General features: G+C 54.6%; 1 protein-coding gene across 1 annotated transcript in view; it reads right to left on the bottom strand.

The window, feature by feature from the left end:
• CAMK2A (calcium/calmodulin-dependent protein kinase II alpha) overlaps positions 1–19,947 on the bottom strand; it is a 61,990-nt gene that overhangs the window by 27,054 nt on the left and 14,989 nt on the right. Inside the window, exons 2-7 of the mRNA XM_012658227.1 lie at positions 17,665–17,759; positions 10,318–10,377; positions 3,861–3,915; positions 3,078–3,143; positions 2,886–2,958; positions 3–53 (exon numbers count right to left, since the gene is read on the bottom strand). Of these exons, the coding sequence (XP_012513681.1) occupies positions 3–53; positions 2,886–2,958; positions 3,078–3,143; positions 3,861–3,915; positions 10,318–10,377; positions 17,665–17,759 (400 nt within the window). The remainder of the gene's footprint in view (positions 1–2; positions 54–2,885; positions 2,959–3,077; positions 3,144–3,860; positions 3,916–10,317; positions 10,378–17,664; positions 17,760–19,947) is intronic.

Here is a 19,947-nt window from a genome sequence, read left to right as displayed (position 1 = left end):
GCCAGCTTCACCGCGGCCCCCTTGAGCTTGGAGGCCAGCAGCAGATTCTCCGGCTTGCCGGGAGGAGAGAAGAGGGAGAAGGGGGAGGAAAGGGCCAAGAGACAGTCAGCAGGTGCAGAATCTCGCCTTGGGGCCCGGGCTTGCAGGAAGGGCGGCTGGACACTCCAGAGGCCCCTGCCCCCACCTCCAGCCCCAGCCACAGAGTCCTGAGCTTCAGTCCCCAGAGAGGGGACTATTTTATGACTGTCATCTGCTAAAACAGAAAGACCCTTCCTCCACCAGTCACCCCTCACCATCCTCCCCTCAGGGTTTGGAGGTGGGGCTGAGGTGAGGGTGGGGCCGGGGGTCCATCGCAATAAGAAAGAAACAGCAATGTCTATTGTGCCCCTACTATGCGCCAGCCACTGGGCTAAGTGTTCTGCACACACCAGCTCATGTATCATCTCAGCAACCCTTTGGGATAGGTGAGACGCCCATTTCCCACAGCGGCTTCCGACGCCCCTTGAGATAGTCCTGCTTGTTCCTACCTCAGGGCCTTTGCACTACCTATTCCCCTGCCTGATTTGCTCTCCCCATGAACTCCACAGGGCTGGTTGTTTGTCCAGCTCTCACTCTCACGTCACCCCTTCAAAGAGGCCCTCCCTGACTACTCTAAAATGGAGGAGGCCTCAGGTATCCTCTGTCTTAGCTCCTGTTGTTACCTTCCTAGGTCTCATTGTAATTAGGAATGTTTTTCCATCTGTCTATGTGCTTGTTCACAATCTGTCAGCCCTGCGGAATGTGCGATCCTCATCTGTCCTGTTCACCACTGTATCCCCAGCAGCTAGGATTGGGGCGGGGGAGTGGCACATAGCAGGCATTTAGTAAGTATTCATCATATATATAACGACGAGGGCCTGGCACGGAGGCTCATGCCTGTCATCCCAGCACTCTGGGAGGCTGAAGCAGGAGGATCTCTTGAGGCCAGGAGTTCAGGACCAGCCTAGGCAACATAGTGAGACCTCGTCTCCACAAAAAAAAAGTTTTTAAATAAATAAAGATGAGGTAACTGAGGCTTAGAGAGGTTAAGCGACTTGACCAAGATCACACAGCTGGCAAGTGATAGAGCCAGCATCGAGGCAAAGTCTGACTCCATCTTAACCACTCGAGGCTGAAAGATGGTGACGCTTATACATGGGACCAGCAGCCAACCTGGGGACGGCCCAACGCCTGGCATCTGGGGCATCGAAGCTGCTGCCTTTCACTGGCTCAGGGTCCCCGAATTCCTCCACTTCCTGCTGGCCCTCTTCCACCTTGGAGGGCTCAGGACAGAGGGATGCTAAGAGTGTGGGCTCTGCGCTTAGGTACTCCTGGCTTCGCATCCCAGTGCTGCCACTTCTATGTTGAGCAGTTTTGGAAATTATTTCACTTCTGAGCTTTAGGTTTCATCTCAGAAAAATAGCCACCTTATGGGGCGGTACGTGGATTAATTAAGATAGTTGTAACGTACTTCACAGTGGCCTACGGCAAGCACTTGATCAACCCTGGGATTCATATTTCCTACCTGGGGAGGGGCTCGGACTCTCTAGAGTCTTGGTTTCCGGACCTCCTCTGACCCCCATCCCCAGTGAGACTTCCAAGGAGTCCACCTCTCACCGTTCACTGTCCAAAGCTAGGATGGACCCAAACAAGTATAGCTCCCTCTGCCTGGCTTGATAAGGCCTCCTTTGTCCTCTGGGGACTGCGTTCCCAACATGTCCTGGGTCTCGGTAGCCGTCCTGCCCTGATTTGATGAATGTGTCACTAATTAGTGTATCCAGAGTGGCCTAAATTTGGGCTGCCTCTCCTCCTTCCTCCTCCCGTGCAGGGGCTGTAGCTATAACGGGAACAGGCCCTCAGGGAGAGCCGCCCTGCAGTCTGGCCAGAGACCCTCTTCAAGTGTACACTTGCCTATGTGTCTAGACGGAGCCACAGGGAGCTCACCTGCAGCTCAGGTGAGAAGCCATGGGCTGCCCGTGACAGTCAGAGGTGGGCAGGGGTTCCATTCAGAGCACTGTGCCCCAAAGAGGGAGCTGGACGGACTGGAGCATGCCCCGGGAGGGTGCCCAGGGAGGGTGCCCAGGATGGGGAGAGCCTGGGAACCAAGTCCTGGGTGGGAATGGCGGCATACAGCCTGCAGGAGACTTAGGAGCTATGACAAGGTTGCCCCAGTCCCTGTAGGGCTGTTCCAAGCTACAGGCTTGATCTCTGTGTGGTTCCAAATAGCAGAACTGAGGTTCAGGGCAAAGCTCCCATAGCAGGCAAGATTGAAACAGTGTTCCCCAATGGGTCAAGGGGCTACCCCATGAGAAGTGAGATCCTCATCTCTGAAGGTCAAAAAGCAAAGGTTTGTTGGATACCTGGCAGGGTCACCCTAGAGTCCTGTTTTTCTTCTCTCCCAGCCTGCCAGAGACCCAGGAACAAAAGTAACAATGTGTCTGTATACCAGGCACTGTGCTATCTCTTTTGACATCCTCACCAACCCCTTGCAGGGGTTGCTATGGCAACCCCATAGTAAAGGAGCTGCAGCTCAGGGGGGTCAGGATACTCTAGACTACGCGGCTGGCAAGTGGCCTGCTTGGGACTGGGCCCCGGCCTACCTTCTTCCCCACCCCACCATAGCCACAAAGCACGTGGGCTGGGAGATGGGAGACCAGGGGCCCAAACCCAGGTGCTCTACCTTCTTGAGCTCAGTTTCCTCATCCAAACGGTGGGAAAATATTCCTACCCAACCCCCTTCCAGCCTAACTCGGGGACATTGAAAGGATTCTGGTAACACTCGGCTCTGCAGGAGGGAAGTACGGAGGTGGGCAGGCTCCGGGGTGGGCGGGCTCCCGGGGTGAGCCGCACCCGCGTGGGTTGCTCACCTTCAGGTCCCGATGCACCACCCCCATCTGGTGGCAGTGCAGCACAGCCTCCAGGATCTGCTGGATACAGTGACTAGGGAGAGAGAGAGGAAGGGGTCACAGCGGTGTGAGCACAGGCCTCCCCGGGACGCTGACAGAGGGCGAGAGTACCTGGCCCCTGGGTGCCATTGCCAGGCAGCACCTGGCACTCACCTGGCATCTGCCTCGCTGTAATACTCCCGGGCCACGATGTCTTCAAACAGCTCCCCGCCAGTGACCCTGGGGAGACAGGCACAGAATCACCCTTCCATAGAGGCAGGAAGCTAAGAATGCGGTCCAGGGATCTCAAGACCTCAGCCACAAAAGGAGGGGCCCCAGGACCTCTGGGGTGCCCCTCTTACAATCCCCTTTATCTTCCAGCACTTCCTTCTGCTGACTCCTCTCCCCTCTCCTTCTCCACCCCTGTCCTTCTCCCCCACTGGGCCCAGGTTGCACCCCAGAAGTGGGTGACACTCAGAACGCATCACTGGGTTCATTAGGAAGCCCGCAGCCTCCCCCATCATCAACATGTCCAGCCCGTTTACCTGGACCAGCCCCATGGCTGACTTTCACTGCCATCCCAGGAACCCCCGGGGCCTATCATTTCATCGCTGCTTTTCTGCCAATCGACTATCTTTCAAAAATTAAACATATTCCAAAAGGAAACTTTATATTGCCACTGCAAATGGAAAACCAGCATCACTGGCCACAAATAGAAGAGAAACAAAAATAAATATAGGATGAAAGCTAAAAATGTTTGTTGGTGTTTCAGGAAAACCAACTTGCACTGCTTGGGTGGCAGGCCTACCACATTTGGGCAAACTGTGGATGAAAAGAAGGAATTCTGCCCAGCCTAATGGCATCTGGAGCCCTTCAGGCCAAGGGGCCCAGCGAGGTCATCCCTGCCCAGGCTGCCCCTGACACCCGTGGCACAACCCAGGGTGAGGCCAAACTCACAGGTCAAAGATCAGGTAGTGGTGTCCCTCCTCCGAGATGCTGTCATGGAGTCGGACTGTGGGAGGGCAAGGCAGTGGGTTACACCAGGACACACTGCTCCCCACCGCCTCCCGCCCTCTCGCCCCTCCTCTAGCCAACATCCCAGTTTCCCGGACAGTGAGCACAAACTGGGTGCCGGGTACTCTGACAAACACAGGCGAGGAAGAGCTCAATACAACAAGCACACACAGGCCCTGGGCATTACTGAAAGAAGCCTGGGCTTAAAGGCTAAATAAAGATGACCGTTTTGGTCAGAGTCTCATCCCCTCCCCTCTCCAACCCTCAGTTTTGTTGCCAGGCAGGCCGGAGTCATAGAACGAGCCTGTGGCTCCAATCTGCCACTTCCTAGCTGTGTGACTTCAGGCAAGTTGCTAGGTCTTTCTGAACCTCTCTTTCTTTGCCTGAACAATGGGAACGTAACTCCTGGACTTGCAGGTTTGTGGTGAGAGTTCCATGAGGCACACAGTTGGTGCTCACTCAGTGCTGGCCCCGAGCTAATATCCCTGCCCTGCTCCCAGGTCTGAGGATATAACAGAGAGTGGAGGCTGGAGGCAGGAGTGACAAGGTCCCTGAGTTCTGGCATGCCAAGAAACTGTCATCTCTTCACACCTCATTTACCAAGAACAGAGGCAAAGCTCCCAGGAGCCCAACATTACTCGCTGAGCTTTTGCAAGGAAGGGCCCCGAGGCCCGGGGCTGACTCTGGGGGACAGCCAAGGGCAAGTTCTCCCAGGACGGGCTCACATCCTTCCCTGCATCCCAACCTCAAAATGTTCACGGAGTGGGGTGTTGGCTCAGTGAATTATGATCCATCCGCACAATGGAAAATGACACAGCTGTTAAAATAATGCAGCAGTTATGTGTCCAAATTATGTTGTTTGGCAGAAAAGCCAAGTGCAAACCAGTATGTGTAGTAGTTTTTAAAAAGGATGTATTTAAGTTTATATATGGCCTAAGTCTCTCTGCAAGAATACAGAGAAGCTGGCATTGGGGGTGCCTTTAGGGAGGGGAAGTGAGGGAGCTGGGTCATGGGGGGAGACTCACTTTTCATGGTGACCCCTACTATCACCTGAATTTTTGCCATGTGCATGTATGTCTGACTCAGTAGTAGTGAGTCCCTGAATTGTTTACGGCTCTCATATTTGCACAGAAAATTTGCAGAGTGGACTGACAGGTGGGCATCGCATGCCCCAGAGTGGCTGCCTTATAGGAGCAGGGGGATGGGGACCAGAGATGGAGGATGAAGGGGACACAAATTTAAATGAAATTTTAAAACATTTTTAAATGATGACACATATTTATAAATAATAACTGAAAGATGTTTTAAATATATTTTAAAGTAAAATCTTAAGAATACATATAATATACTGCTGCTTTAATTTCTTATCAACATTTTACTTTATTTTTTATTTTTTTGAGGCAGAGTCTCGCTTTGTTGCCCAGGCTAGAGTGAGTGCAGTGGCGTCAGCCTAGCTCACAGCAACTTCAAACTCCTGGGCTCAGGCGATCCTCCTGCCTCAGCCTCCCGAGAAGCTGGGACTACAGGCTTGAGCCACCATGCCTGGCTAATTTTTTCTTTCTATTTTTAGTTGACTGGCAAATTTTTTCTATTTTTTAGTAGAGACGATGTCTTGCTCTTGGTCTTGCTCTTGCTCAGGCTGATCTCGAACTCCTGACCTCAAGCGATCCTCTCTCCTCAGCCTCCCAGAGTGCTAGGATTACAGGCGTGAGCCACCGCGCCCAGCCCCAACATTTTATTACAAAAAGTTTCAGACATACAGTTAAGGGAGCACCCATACACCCACCACCTAGAATCTAGATTCTATCACGAATGTTTTCCCGCACTTGCTTTACTACATTTCTACCCATTCCTCTGTCCATTCATTTATTTGAACTTTTTACTGCATTTCAGAATAAATGCAGGCTTAATTTGTAAAATGTATACGTGTATTTAACTGTATTTTTTTGTGTGTAAAATCTGGCAATACATCTGCACCCTGCCCAGATCCCTTTGGTAAGTTGGTGCATCCGTCCCCCAGCTGCTGGGAGTGTTGGCTGCTAACGGCACCCCTGCCTCCCTGTCTCAGGCTCTGCTCCTGGGAAACCTGGCCTGAGATGGTGTGTTTCGGTGCACGGTACTTGAGAAGGTGCATATATATCATACGGAAGCATATATCGTAAAACGTTAGCTCTAGGTCTGCAGTCCCCAAGCCCTGGGCCGCAGAGCCAGAGCCCTGGGCCATGGTACTGGTCCATGGCCTGTTAGGGACGGGGCGGCAGAGCTCCACCATCCTGCCCTGCCCCCACCATGGAAAAATTGTCTTCCATGAAAGTCAGGAAGGGGTGCACAGCAGGAGGTGAGTTGCAGAGAGAGGGAAGCTTCCTCTCTACTTACAGCCGCTCCCCACTGCTGACATTACCACCCGAGCTCCTCCCCACTGCTGACATTACCACCCGAGCTCCACCCCCGCCCACCGTCCATGGGAAGATTGTCTTCCATGAAAACCGTCCCTGATGTCAGAAAGGTTGAGGACCGCTGCTCTAGGTGGTGAGGTTGTAGGAGATACTTCTAAAAAAGCATTTGTCTCTCATTTATCTACAATAAATTTGCATCATTAGTGTATCAAAGTAACGTTTTGACAAAGACTTTTTCCTCTCCCCGTCTCCCCCCAAGTGGTCTCCTGGAGAGTGGGCCCCTTCCTGTCCACTCTGGCGGACCGCGGTCTGTGCCTTCCCTTTTCTGCATTGAGAAACTCTGGGAAGCCAAGCCGCAGCCACGCTCTTCTCAGAAAGGGCTTTCAGAACCAGGCCAACAGCCTTCGAAAGGAGCCCCGAGAAGACTGGGGTCCCAGATCCACCCTCTGACCAGAGAGCCCGGCCCCTTTGGAGAAGGTCCTCAGGGCTCAGGGAAACGTCCAGAATCGAGGGAGGTGTTCTGCAGAGCTGACCCTCACTCGGAAGGCGCCTCCGTGCTGATCGGAAAAGGCAGCCCCTCTGAGCAGCCGGGTGAGGGGCACACGGGCTGGACTTGCACCCGCTTAGGCAGTGCACCACCTGCGCCACGGTACCGGTGTCAGCTTCAGTTCCTGAGGGGAGGCAAATCACACCTCGGAGCCCAGGAGACAGGACTCCATTTCAGTGCCGTGTTCGTGCCCGGAGCCTCCCCTCCGTCTATGGCGGCTGCCCTGAGGAACGACTCAGCCCAAGGCGAAAGGCAGGATTCAAGGGCCACGGGCTCTAGTAACAATCCTGCCTCCTGGCGGGGTGATTGGCATGTCTGTGCCCACTGAATTATGCTGTCACTTTTGACTTTTTATAATACTGTCGTAGAACAAACAAATCTGTAACCTAGTTTTCATTTATGTAGCCGGATTCATGAATTTCTGACATTCCTGTGGTATTTCCAACAGTCACGATTTTTGTCTTGGAGGTTGAAAAATAGTACTGTTTCCTTATCTGCGTGTGCCCCTGACACCACACTGTGGTGTCCACTTGGGAAGCTAAATAGAATGAGAACTTGGGCCCTGGCGTCAGACTTGCTGGGTTCACCTCCCAGAGCCACCTCATATTAGCTGTGTTACCATGGGCAAATGACCTAACCTCGCTGTGCCTGCATTCCTAACAGTGCCGCTAATACCACTGGACTGGTGTGGGTAATTATTGTGACACTTCTTGTAAAGCACTTAGCACAGTGCCTGGCAGGAGGAAAAGTTCAATAAATGAACACATCGTCATCTTCATCGTTGACCAACCACACTTCCCTTCTCCACCCCAAATCACCCACTAAACTCTCAGGTTGTCCCTAGCACAGCCCAAGTCCCCTGCACCCTGGGGTGGCCTTCTGGGGTGTGCCCCATCTGCGGGTGGTGATGGTTCGGAGAGCAGGGTGTTGTCCTCCCCCAAGCAGGATCTGGGAGGTCAATGCTTTGAGCACGGCGCCGTTGGACTGATCTGTGCTGAGCCAGGGACCCCCCTGACCTGGGCCCCTTGGGGCTGGGCGGTGGCCACACATAGGCAGCAACTAGTAATCTCCTCTGGCGTCACCAAGCAAGCTGAATGGGACTCGGTCTGGTTTCTCTAGGAATAGACTCACCTCTCGGGTTCGACACTCACGACTGCACCTCTTCGCACTTCTTTGGGAAGATTACAACCTACTTTGCCACGAGGTGCTTGGAGCAGCAGGAAGGTGCACCCTCCAAGGACCTTTCCGGCCCTGGCAATAGCTCAGAATTCTTCTGAGAGTGTCCCTGTGCTGGATGCTCACCTCTGCTGTCCCGTCCACTGTGTGTCAACCAGCCCACACCCACTCCACCGCCACGCCCCATCCTCACTTCCCGACCACATTCTCAGTGCCTAGCAGACGCCTTGGCACGTGGTGGGTCCACCGTGCACTTGACGTCAGGTGAATGGATGCAGGAAGGGGATGATGATGGTGATGAAGATGATAGCTCTCATCTGTGAGCTTTTACCACATGCCAGGCTCTGTGCTAAGTGCTTTACTTGCACTATCACCTTGAACCCTCCCAACAGTCCAAGAGGGTGGGTACTGTGACTATCCCCACTTCACAGAGGAGGATACTGAGGTTCAGAGAGGTTCATAGCCTGCCCAAGCTCAAACACCTAGTAAACAGCAGAGCTGGGATTGAAACCTGGTGTGTCTGACTGCGAAACCCATTCTCTTAACCACCATGTTACATACAGTGTTTCAGTGATGACCAAAAATCCTGATGGCTCAGAGAAACAACAGTCTTATTGTTTCAGGCAAGAGGATGTCTTCAGGTAAGGTTGCTCTACACAAAGGTGTGGACTGGGGGAAATGGGGGCAGCTTAATGATGATAAAGCACGCCTCGGAGACTGTCATTGTGCTATGCTCTATTTTATCATCACAGTCCCATGCGGTAGGTATCGCTTCCATTTTCCGGATAAAGCTAAGCTCCAGAGTGGTTAAGCAACATGTCTAGGGTCACACAGCAATTAAACAGCAAACCCAGGATTTGAGCTGTAGTCTGTCAGCTCGAGAACCCATAACTTACTGCTCCCCATCACAGCTGGGAATGAGGGGGCAGAGGGAGGCACAAACAGGAGGAGGCAGCATTGACCCAAGACAGCTGTGATTGTGCAGCAACACACACACACACACACACACACACACACACACACACTCACACACACACACACACACACACACACTCACACTCCCCGCCTCCTTCCTCTGGAGCTGACAGTCTTTAAGAACCATGGAATTTTACAGTCAGAGATCACTCACAAACCCCTCCATCATACGCTTGGGGAGTTGGAGGCCGGGGGTTGGCAGAAACTGCCCAAGGCCACACAAAAAGGACATTAGCAGGTCAGGGACCAGGGTTCAACCAGGGTTCCTCCCTGCCAGCCTCCTTGCTGCCTCTTCTCTGATGCCAGCCCTGCTGTTTGTGCAGGGAAGGGGAGGTGCCTTTTGGGTATAAATAGCAGATGGAGATGCTTCTCTCCGGTAGGAGAGTTAACCCTTGGGGCCCTGGGCACAGAGAGAGGTTTCCCTCCCAAGTGAGAGGGTGTGGCGGCTGGCGGGGTGGGAATGGTCCTTAGAGACCACCTAGACCCCCTCCTCCAGCCTCAGCATGGCTTCAGAGCGTGTTAGAACTGCAAGACCTCAGACCACTGAGTCAAGAACCTACCTTTTCACAGATGCCCAAGTGATTCAACAAAGGGAGCCCTCTCTTTGTGAAGATGGGGAAAAGTGACCCAGAGAGGGTAATGTTCCTGGCCAGCGTCACATAGCCATTCCCCGACAGAATTAGATCTCAAAGCCACACTTCCTCCTGTCATGACTCTGGACCCCGACAGGCAGGGATCAGCCCCCCAGTTGCACTGGGTGGGGAGGGGAGGTCAGTGAGGTGCCGTTTGAGGACCTGCCCCCATGGCTGCTGCCGCCCTGGCTCTGTCCCAGCCCAGCATGGGCCCAGCCTCTCTGTGCAGCCTGTGCTCCGTCCGCCTCTGGGGCAGGCCTGAGTCGGAGCTGCCCCCAGCGGGGCTGGGGAGGTGGGCACAGGCTGACTCGGCAAGGGGCTGGGTTTGGGGAGTGGGCCACACCGGCCAAGGCCAAGCTTCCCCCTCCCCCCAGCCCCGCCCCGGCCGGCCTATTTTCATCTCTCCCAGAGCTTTAGGAGTTTTCCTGAAACAGCTTTTCCGAAGGAGGCTGCCGGCAGTGTGGGATGGGAGGAAGGGCCCTTTCTGCACCTTCCCCCGAAACAGGCTGGCTCCGAGGAATGTGGAAACCATTAAAGACGCCCCCTTTCCCATCTCTGCTGCCTCCGTCCCTGAGAAGAGAGCAGCTGCTCTCCATCCCACCCACAAACACCCCCGGGCCAGGATGGGCCGGGAGCAGGGCCGGCCCGCACCCCCACGTGTCCCCAGGGCTCACCGATGTTGGGGTGCTTCAGCAGGCGGCAGATACGGGCTTCACGCTCCAGCTTCTGATGGTCTGAAACACAGACGCTCAGGTGAGTTCCAGGTGAGGGAGGAAGCTCCACCCTCCATCCCACCCTCCTCACTGCCGCTCATTAGCTCTGCCTCCCAGGGCAGCCGTTGGGGCTGGAGAAGCTCACCTCTTGGCCAGGGACTCTGAGCTCTCCAGGAAGGCAGGGGACGCGGTGGAAAGAGGGAGAGGCCTGCGTTTCAGTGACTCGGGCGCATCCCTGCCCCTCTCGGGGCCTCTGTTTCCAGCGCTCTCCAAGGAGGGGCATCCCCAAAGCCCTTCCTGTACAAGGCCCAAGCTCCACGCAGCCCAGAGCTCCCCCAAGGTCTGGCTCCTGCTTCCCTGCTCCAGGCCTGCCCCTCGGGCCCTGCTCTCCAGCCAGACTGATGGCTGAACTTCGCTCTGCACGCACGCCCTGGGCCCTCTCGCTTCGGGAGAAAAACAATCACGCATGCAGTGCTCTCAGCTTGGAATATTCCCTCTTCCTCCCACCTGTCATTCACTGGCCATCATTCACTCCTGCCTGTCCTTTGATGCCCCCGGCCCCTGGTGGCCTGCCCTGACTACCAGTGGGCAGGGGCCCCTCTTCTGTGTTCTGAGGGCCCCCAGACAGCATGTTCCACTCTGTATCATGGACATCTAGATCCTTGAGGGCAGGGACTCAGTCTCTGTTGTACCCTTGGCAGCTGCCTGAATGCCTGGCACTTAGGAGGTGCTCAAGCAATAACCGAATGAAGGAACGAATGATCGAATGAATGCACCTTTCTAAAAGAGTGACTGTTCTCTCCAGAGGACCTGAATTGATTCCCAGGAGCCGCTTTCCTTTTACGGGACTCTGGGACCAAGAACACAGAGAGCCCCAAGGAATCTGCAGGGGAGAACTTGTGTGGCAGCCCTCACTCTGCCTTCCAGGACTTCCACCCAGATCACCCAGGGGGGGCCCCCACATGCCTGGGAGAGAGGCCTTGCTCGGGATCGGCCACCCGTGACCTCTGACCCCAGGCTGCTGGGAACAGTCAGACCCACGACCCCATTCAGTGCCCCCAACACCCCTGGTGTTGGCTGTGGCCTCACTGTCCCCATTTTATAGATGAGGAAACTGCAGCCTGAGCAAGCCGAGGCCTCGGCGGGGGGCAGCGTCGGAAGTGAAAATGCATTTCCCGATTCCCTTTTTGGTGCTTTCCTCACAATTTGGTAGTTGATGTCTTAATTTAAAAACAACAAAAAACAGGGCCGAGCGCGGTGGCTCACGCCTGTAATCCTAGCACTCTGGGAGGCCGAGGCGGGCGGATTGTTTGAGCTCAGGAGTTCGAGACCAGCCTGGGCAAGAGCGAGACCCCGTCTCTACCAAAAATAGAAAGAAATTAATTGGACAACTAAAATATATAGAAAAAATTAGCCGGGCATGGTGGCGCATTCCTATAGTCCCAGCTACTCGGGAGGCTGAGGCAGGAGGATTGCTTGAGCCCAGGAGTTTGAGGTTGCTGTGAGCTAGGCTGACGCCACAGCACTCACTCTAGCCAGGGTAACAAAGTGAGACTCACCTAGTAAACAGCAGAGCTGGGATTTCAGTCTATGTGTATAATTACTATACTCTATTGCTTCCCATCCTAATAATTAATTAATTGCTGAATCGATCCGTCCAGCTCAGCAGAGTTGCGCATGTTGAGAGGTCTGAGGGAACACAGAAGACTCCAGCCTCTTGTCTGGGCACCTGGGAGGGTTATCCTAATGCCCACGATGACATCTTCTCCCTCCCCCATGGACAGTTGGGTCACCTCCAGGGTGTTGGGGTCAGGGGCACAGCCCTGCCCAGAGCTCAGTGGTGGATCGCTCAAGGTCAGGAGTTCGAGACCAACCTGAGCAAGAGCGAGACCTCGTCTCTACTAAAAAATAGAAAGAAATGATCTGGACAACTAAAAATATATATATATAGAAAAAATTAGCTGGGCATGGTGGCACATGCCTGTAGTCCCAGCTACTTGGGAGACTGAGGCAGAAGGATTGCTTGACCCCAGGAGTTTGAGGCTACTGTGAGCTAGGCTGACGCCACGGCACTCACTGTAGCCCGGGCAACAAAGCGAGACTCTGTCTCAAAAAAAAAAAAAAATAAGACCCTGTCAGAGAGGTTAAGTACCTGCCCAAAGTCACACCTAAGGTGAGTGGTGGAGCCACGCCTTGTACCCAGGCGGTCAGACTCCAGAGCAGGGCTTTAAAGCCTGTGCTGTACTGTTCTCCACGGCCCGGCTCATAACCTCCACCTCCGCCTGCGCCCAGTTCCCGGATGGGAACATCAAGGCCTGCGGACGGGAACCCATGTGGACACTCAGAGGTGAGCCAGGACTAGGAGCCTGGTCTCTGAATGGTCCCTCGAGGGGAATGAGGACGGAGAAAGTCCCAACCTTTGCCTCCGAGCACCCAGTTCCACTTTCCCCTGCGCCCTCCACTGGAGCAATCACTGGCTGTCCTCTAAGGGCTGCAGAAGCCAAGATCAATACTGGAAGGCGGCTTTTCCATAAGCGAAGCAATGAAGTCCAATTCTGTTTCCATAGGCTCAACTCCCCGGCTGAAGGCTGGCTGGGAGCTAGGGAGGGGAAGTGGGGCTGGGTGGGGAGCATTCCTTTGAGTCCCCTCCTCCATATCCTCCAGGGCAGGGGAGGACTGGCCTGGCTAGCCCTCAGTAGGAAAGGCTGGCCCCCCCACCTCCACCCCCCACCCCCAGAAGAACCAGAACCCGGGCAGGTCAAAGTCAGCCCTGTCAGAGGGGGAAGGGGCCTCCTGGCCTAGGCTACACTTTCCAGGGCCCAGGGGCCCAAATCCAGAATTTTGCTGTTTTCTCCCTGTGAAGTTACCCAGGAACAGAGTACACCGACAGGACTGAAAAAAGAACGCGTTGATCGCACTTTAAGCTTGTGTCAGGTTACCAGGCCTCACTGCTGGAAACGCTAGGAACTGTCTTTGTAAATCTTTTCATCATCTTGTACATAGCTCGATTACACTCTGTTGTAACTTTCACTGTGAAAAGTATTAATTTGTTGACTGTAAACATATACAGTGTACAATAATTTCTGTTAACTCTGTTTGCAATGTTCCCGTTTTCTCATACACAGAGAACCTCATGACACACAGGGACCAAGTTTCTTTTGACCTCTGCCGCCTGGCTCTGTTATGTAGATGGGGAAACTGAGGCCCGATGATGAAAGAGCAGTCCCTCCATCAAAATCACTAGTCGGGTTGGCTGAGCCTTATTAGAACTCAGAGCTCCGAGGCCCCAACTCTGGGACTATGTCCCCACATTCCCCCAATTGTCCATGCAGCTGAGGAGTTGATTTTAAGATGTAAATTAAATCTTATCACTTCCTGGCTTCTCACTCTCCAACAGCTTCCCAGTGTGCTTATGATACGACCCAGACTCCTTGCTACAGCCAGCAAGCCCATGCTGGGTCCTGTCTCACCTCAGCCATGAAGCTCCAGCCACACTGGCCTCCTCTCTGGCCTCAGGCATGGCAGCTCCTACCCACCACAGGGCCTTTGCACTTGCTGTGCCCTCTACCCAGAACGCTTTTCCCCTGGTCTTCTTACGGCTGCCCCTCCTCATCAGGCCAGTTCCAGCATGTCACCTCCTGGGGGAGCTTCCCTGGCTGCCTTTTCTAAGCATATCCCTCCCGCCTCACCGCTTCCCCCTTACACTGTCTTGTTTTCTTTATTGCACTTGTCAACACCTAAAACTACCCACCTGATTTTCATGTTTCATGTTCTTTTCAGTGTCACTCCCTAGAAAACAGGCACAACGAGAGCAAGATCTTGTCTATTGGTCACTGCCACGTCCCCAGCGCCTGGCGTAGAGCTGCTAAGCAGCTTGTCCCAGGCCCCTGAGCGAACAAGTAGCAGAGCTGGGATTTCAGTCTATGTGTATAATTACTATACTCTATTGCTTCCCATCCTAATAATTAATTAATTGCTGAATCGATCCGTCCAGCTCAGCAGAGTTGCGCATGTTGAGAGGTCTGAGGGAACACAGAAGACTCCAGCCTCTTGTCTGGGCACCTGGGAGGGTTATCCTAATGCCCACGATGACATCTTCTCCCTCCCCCATGGACGGTTGGGTCACCTCCAGGGTGTTGGGGTCAGGGGCACAGCCCTGCCCAGAGCTCAGCAGGCAGGGGTGGGTGGACACTCTGGGGCAAGGTCCCTGGAGCCAGACAGTCCCTGCAGGACAGCGCAGCGCCCAGCAGGAAGTGCACTCAGGCACACTGCAGGGCTCTGCCTCCGGAGGGGGTGGGCTCCAGCAGGCGGGTGGGCACAGGATTCCAGCAGGAGGCACGGGAGCCAGGGGAGAGAAGAGACCTCAAGTCTGGGAACAGGAAGTGCCCCCTCCCAGCACGGGCCATCGGCAGGGCTCCAGATCCTGAGAGGTCGGAGAAATAATCCTGGGACCAAGAGTACCTGGCAGGGGCGGAGAAGGGGATGGGGGAGATGGGAACCATGTGTCTTACTGTCCCTTCAGAGGCTTCCTCGCAGGGACCTGAATGCAGCTCAGGTGCAGGCTGGTTGAGCTATGCTGGCTGAGACTGGCCGCTGGGGAACTGGGAAAGTGACCCCTCCCATGCCTGAGTGGACAGTGGGGCTTGCGGAGGTCACAGTCCCCAGGCAATGGCCTCTGGCTGGCTGTACCGGTGGTGTGCCCAGTGTGCCCCAAATGTTACCCCTGTGTGCCCTGGCGGGAGTGAGCCCAACCCGTGTTAGCTATTGCCTCTGACGACAGGATCGCGGGCGCTGGGGCCTCGCCTACCGAATCCAACCCTCGGGGCTGGAACCCAGGCAGCTGCATTTTTTAAAAAAGCTCCTGAGGGGATTTGGCAGGGATTGGGACAGGCAAAATGTTAACTTTTTGTTTCATTTCTTTATGGTTTCTTTAAATTGTTTATACTATGAGCTTTTTTAAAAGACTGGTTTAAAAATATAGAAAAAAATATCTCCTGGGTTTGGAACCTCTTGCTAGAGGAGGCTGCGCAGGGTGGGCAAAGGGAAGCCACCGCTCCCTGGGAGGGTGGACAGAGGCCCCGGGTGGGCGCAGCCCCTGCTGGGAGCTGCCGGGAAGTCACCCAGGAGTGCCAGCAGGAGACGGTTAGAGTGTGTTGCCAAATATTCAGCATTAACCCCCCTCCCCCCGCCCCCAAGGCACCATGAGTGGCAAACAAAGAATCCTGCTAAAAGCAGCTCTGCTCCTCCTCTCCTGCTAGGGAGAAAAGCAGCTGGCAGTTGGCAGACTTTTCAGGAAGGTTCCCTGATAATCTCCCCACCCCAACCCTCCACACTCACCTAGGACTGGGCCAACTTCCTTCCAGGAAGTCAAAGGCTCAACGAATTGCCAAAGAAAGGGGGCTTGGGTGGTTACAGCCTGGCATATCCCAGGGTCTACACTGTCCCAGGGATGCTTGGTCACCTCCCAAAAGAGGAGCAATGGCCCTTGCACTTCCCCACACACATCTGTCTCTTCCGGTCTGTGCGTGAGCTTGCGTGCGTGCATGTGCCCCGAGGGTGTGCTGAACTAGCCTGAGATCCCAGCCTCCAGGGAGGACCTCGGTTCTGACCCGCCCTCCCCTTGGGGCAACCTCAACCCATCACCCCCAAGTCATGACTCTAGTCCTGTCCAGCTGTATCTCAGGGATTGGGACATCTCGCTTAATCGCTAGAGATACAAAGCTCAGAGAGGTTACCAGATTGCCACTAGTCACACAGCAAGAACAAGACGGATCCAGGCCCCCGGGCAGGATGCAACACTCCTGCCAGCCTTCCTGCCCTGGCTCTGGACCTTCCACAGGTCCGGCCTTTTCACACTGACAGTGTGCCACGGGAGTGCCCTGGGCCTTCAGAGACCCCTACTGTACCCCCCAGCCATCCCTTCTGCCCCTCTGCCCAGCCTCTTTTCCCTGCAAGACATGGGGGGAGGTTGGTAACTAGAAGAAGGTGCTGAGCTCCCAGCAACACGGAGCAGAGATGAAAGGCAGCAACACGCAGTCCAACACAGGGCCTGCGGGGAGGCCTGCGGGGGAACAGCGTGAACATGTACCAGCCGCTGCACAGGACCTCCGTGAACCCACACCTGCCAGGCCTGGCCCAGACACAGCTGCAGCCTGTCAAACACCTGGACACTCTGCCTGCCCCTCGATAACATCCCCCATGCCACGCAAGCCAGAGGCTACATGGCCCACGCCTGCACCCACCTCACCCAGTGGGCTTCCCTCCACCACCAGGCAGTGCCCAGGGAAGCTTACGCACTGTTTCAGTCGGGGTGGGGATCAGGGTCTTTGACAATAACACTCTCCCACACATTGGCCGTGGTCACCACCATTGCTGTCCTAAACACAGGCTAATGGCAAGAAGCACATCTCCTGGGAGGGCTTCCGAAGCCTTAATGTCCATATAAATCACCCAGGCATCTTATTAACATGCAGATGCAGAGCCTTCCGGTCTGTGGCGGGGCTCAGGCTGCATTTCCAACAGGCTCCCGTGACGCGGATGCCCTGGTCTAGGACCATTTCTGAGCTCCTAGGGCAGTGGTTCCCAAACCTGTGTGCCGATTTGAACTACCTGGGCATCTTTTCCAAAACCTAGGTCACACCCCAGACCTACTATTTAGGGACCAGAGAGCGCGCTGGTGTGGTTGAAGCCAGCACACCTGGAGTTCACCGGACGCCAGGAGCTGTCCTAGGTGCTGGGCCTAGAGCAGCCCCTGCTCTGGGAGCTTACGGTCCAAAGGGAGACGGATGTTAAACAAGGAAGTAGCCAGTAGACAGGATGAGTCTAGGCCAGGGAAAGCCACGAGGGAAAGAAACAGTAATGACAGAGAGAAAATGGGGGAGGCCCCTCAGATTTACGGGGTCAGGGAAGCCTCTCAAAGGATGTGACTTTGAGACAAGACCTGAAGGCTGACAAATAGCCATCGGCGCGAGGAGCCAGGCTGGGGCATTCAGGCAGAGCGGATGGCAAGACCGGAGGTCTGGAGGGCAGAGATGAAGGGGTAGCAGGAGAGCAGGGAAAGGAGGTCCCATCTGGTGCCTCAGCCTTCACCTGTGGAGGCAGAGAGCTCGGCCTGTCTGGGAAAGGCTGTGGCCTCCAGCCTTGATTCCCTGAGAAAGAGTTTCTGCTCATGACACCCTCAGGAAGCAGAGCCCATCAGCATTACCCAGCGGCACAGGCCCGGGGCCTGACTCTAAGCCAAGCAGTAGCAGGAGGGCTGAAGGCAAGGAGAGCGCCCGAGGGCGGGCAGCACAGAGGGCAGGCACCTACCTCTGGCTGAGAGCTTCTTGGTGTTGATGATCTTGGCAGCATACTCCTGGCCGGCCAGCACCTTCACACACCTGCGCACCACCGAGAAGGCGCCCCTAGGAGGACAAAGAAGGCAGAGAAAGTGAGAGAGGCCCAAGGGCCGAGTCGCTAGGAGATGCTGGAGTTCGTGCAGCTGCACCACGCTAGGAGGGAGCCCCCCATCAGAGCCACTCAAGCTCACGCGGGCTGCTGCGGCCCGACTCAGGGACAGAGCGGGGCCAAAGAGACCCGGAAGATGGACCCAGAAGAGGATTATCAGCAGCTGGCCTCACGTGAGATGCGCCTTCCAGAGTCATCAAAGTTAGGCCCACCGAGTCCTAAAACAGAATCATGTGGTGTTGGAACCACAGAATCTAGGTCTCTGAAAGTTTTTTCGTTTTTATTCTCTGAGTAGGTAATACATTGACATTGTTCAAAGTTCAAAAGATGCAAACGACTCCCTCCTGTCCCTGTGCCCCAGCCTCCAAGGTCCCCTTCCCAGAGATGACCACTGTTAACCGGGTCCTTGAGTCTCTTTCTGCACAAACGGTACTGGACCTTGCGTGCTGTTCTGCGCCCTCCCTTTTGCAGCAAATAATATACTGCGGAGCTGCTCCTTCCCTGTCACAACACGGAGAGCTCCTCGTTATGTAGCATGCGGTGGTGTGGCTGTCCTATCTTTACCCAGCCAGTCCCCACTGGGGGCAATTAGGGTGGATCCAATCTGTAACTAGTACAAGCACCGCCACAATGACTAACCTTGTATGTGTGCATTAGAATTACACTTCCCATGTGGGCGCATGTGAGATAAACTTCTAGAATTGGTGTTGTTTGATCAAGGGGTAGGTGTTGTCTGGCAACTCTGACAGATAATGAGAGATTGTCCCTCTTAGAGATTGCACCAACTTACTTTCCCACCAGCATGCGAGGGGACCCGTTTCCTTTGCCCTTGTCGACATGGTATGTTATCAAACATTTTTACATTTGCTGCTGAGACAGGTGGAAAATGGCAACTCAGTGTCGATTTAATTGGTAATTGTCATATTAAAAATGAGGCTGAGCATCTTTTCAGGTTTTAAGAGGCTCTTGGGATTTTATCCTCAAAGTGTTCGTGATGAGAAGAGAACTTGGGGCAAGGGCTAAACGTTTCTAAGCTCTCAGGGAGAAACTAATTGTTGCCACGTGGAACGTGGTTCATTTCCCGTGACATTTGATTTTTCAGGGAAAACTGGAAGTCTAGATATTGATGAGAAATTTCCCAATTTTTAAATACTGGCATGTTATTCCAAAAGAATCTGAGCATGGTATCGGTCCAAACGGAACCAGTCTGAGGGCGAGATCCAGAGGCTAGGTGCCACTTTGCACGCTTTGCCACAAAGGCCATGGAGTCCAACCCCTTGGGGATCACAGAGGAGGCTCCTAGGGGTCTGACAGCGACCACGGTCACCACCGTTGCCGTCCTAGCCACACGCTAATGGCAAGAGGAGAGTCTCCTGGGCAGGATCCCAAACTTAAATGTCCACACCGATCCTGCAGGCACCTTGTCAAAAGGCAGATTCTGCTTCCTCAAGTCCGGAGCTCCGTGCAGCTCAGCGTACGGTGCTCAAGGTCACAGAGCAAGTTCCAGGCACAGCCACATCCAGACCTCAGCACTCCTGGGTGCTTGATTTCCACGCCAAGTGAGCCTCCCGCGCCCAGGCACACTGGGCCGTGCCCAGGTTCTTGACATGGTCCCACCTGTCACATCCTCCAAACTTTGATCCCCTACCCTAAGCTTGTGGGCAGGTCCAAGCCACACAGATGAGGCTGACGGGCAGGGGAGGACGCTGGCAGGCACCGAGAGGCCTGCAGGCTGGCACAGATGCCTGCTCTCCTGAGCACGGAATCACTGGCTTCCTGCCTGGGAAACTGCGAAGAAGGATGAGGAAGACCAGAGATCAGGAAATACGACCTTGTAGGAAAGCCGGAGAGGCCAGAATTCATGGGCAGATGGAGGGCCTCGCTCAACAATGGATCCTCCCTGGGTGTGCCGCCCGCCTGGCTTTCGCAGGAAGAAAGCAACAAGCCTCCAGTCACCTTCCCTGAGACACCTCCCCTGCTATGAGGCCCCTCTTCTGTGCTCCCAGAGGAACCCTGCGTAGGAAAAACGCACTTTTCTTTCATCATTCCCACAACACTTGTGACCGCCAAATATGAGGAGGTATTTTCCATACCAGCCAATTCTCCCACTCTCTGAACAACAATTCAGTGTCCTACCATGCAATT

This window comes from Propithecus coquereli, unplaced genomic scaffold (genome assembly GCF_000956105.1).
Source record: "Propithecus coquereli isolate 6110/MARCELLA unplaced genomic scaffold, Pcoq_1.0 Scaffold58, whole genome shotgun sequence".
In the NCBI taxonomy this organism is placed as follows: Eukaryota; Metazoa; Chordata; class Mammalia; order Primates; family Indriidae; genus Propithecus; species Propithecus coquereli.
The sequence above is the reverse complement of the archived record's forward strand: the minus strand, read 5'-3'. Positions and strand labels throughout refer to the sequence as shown.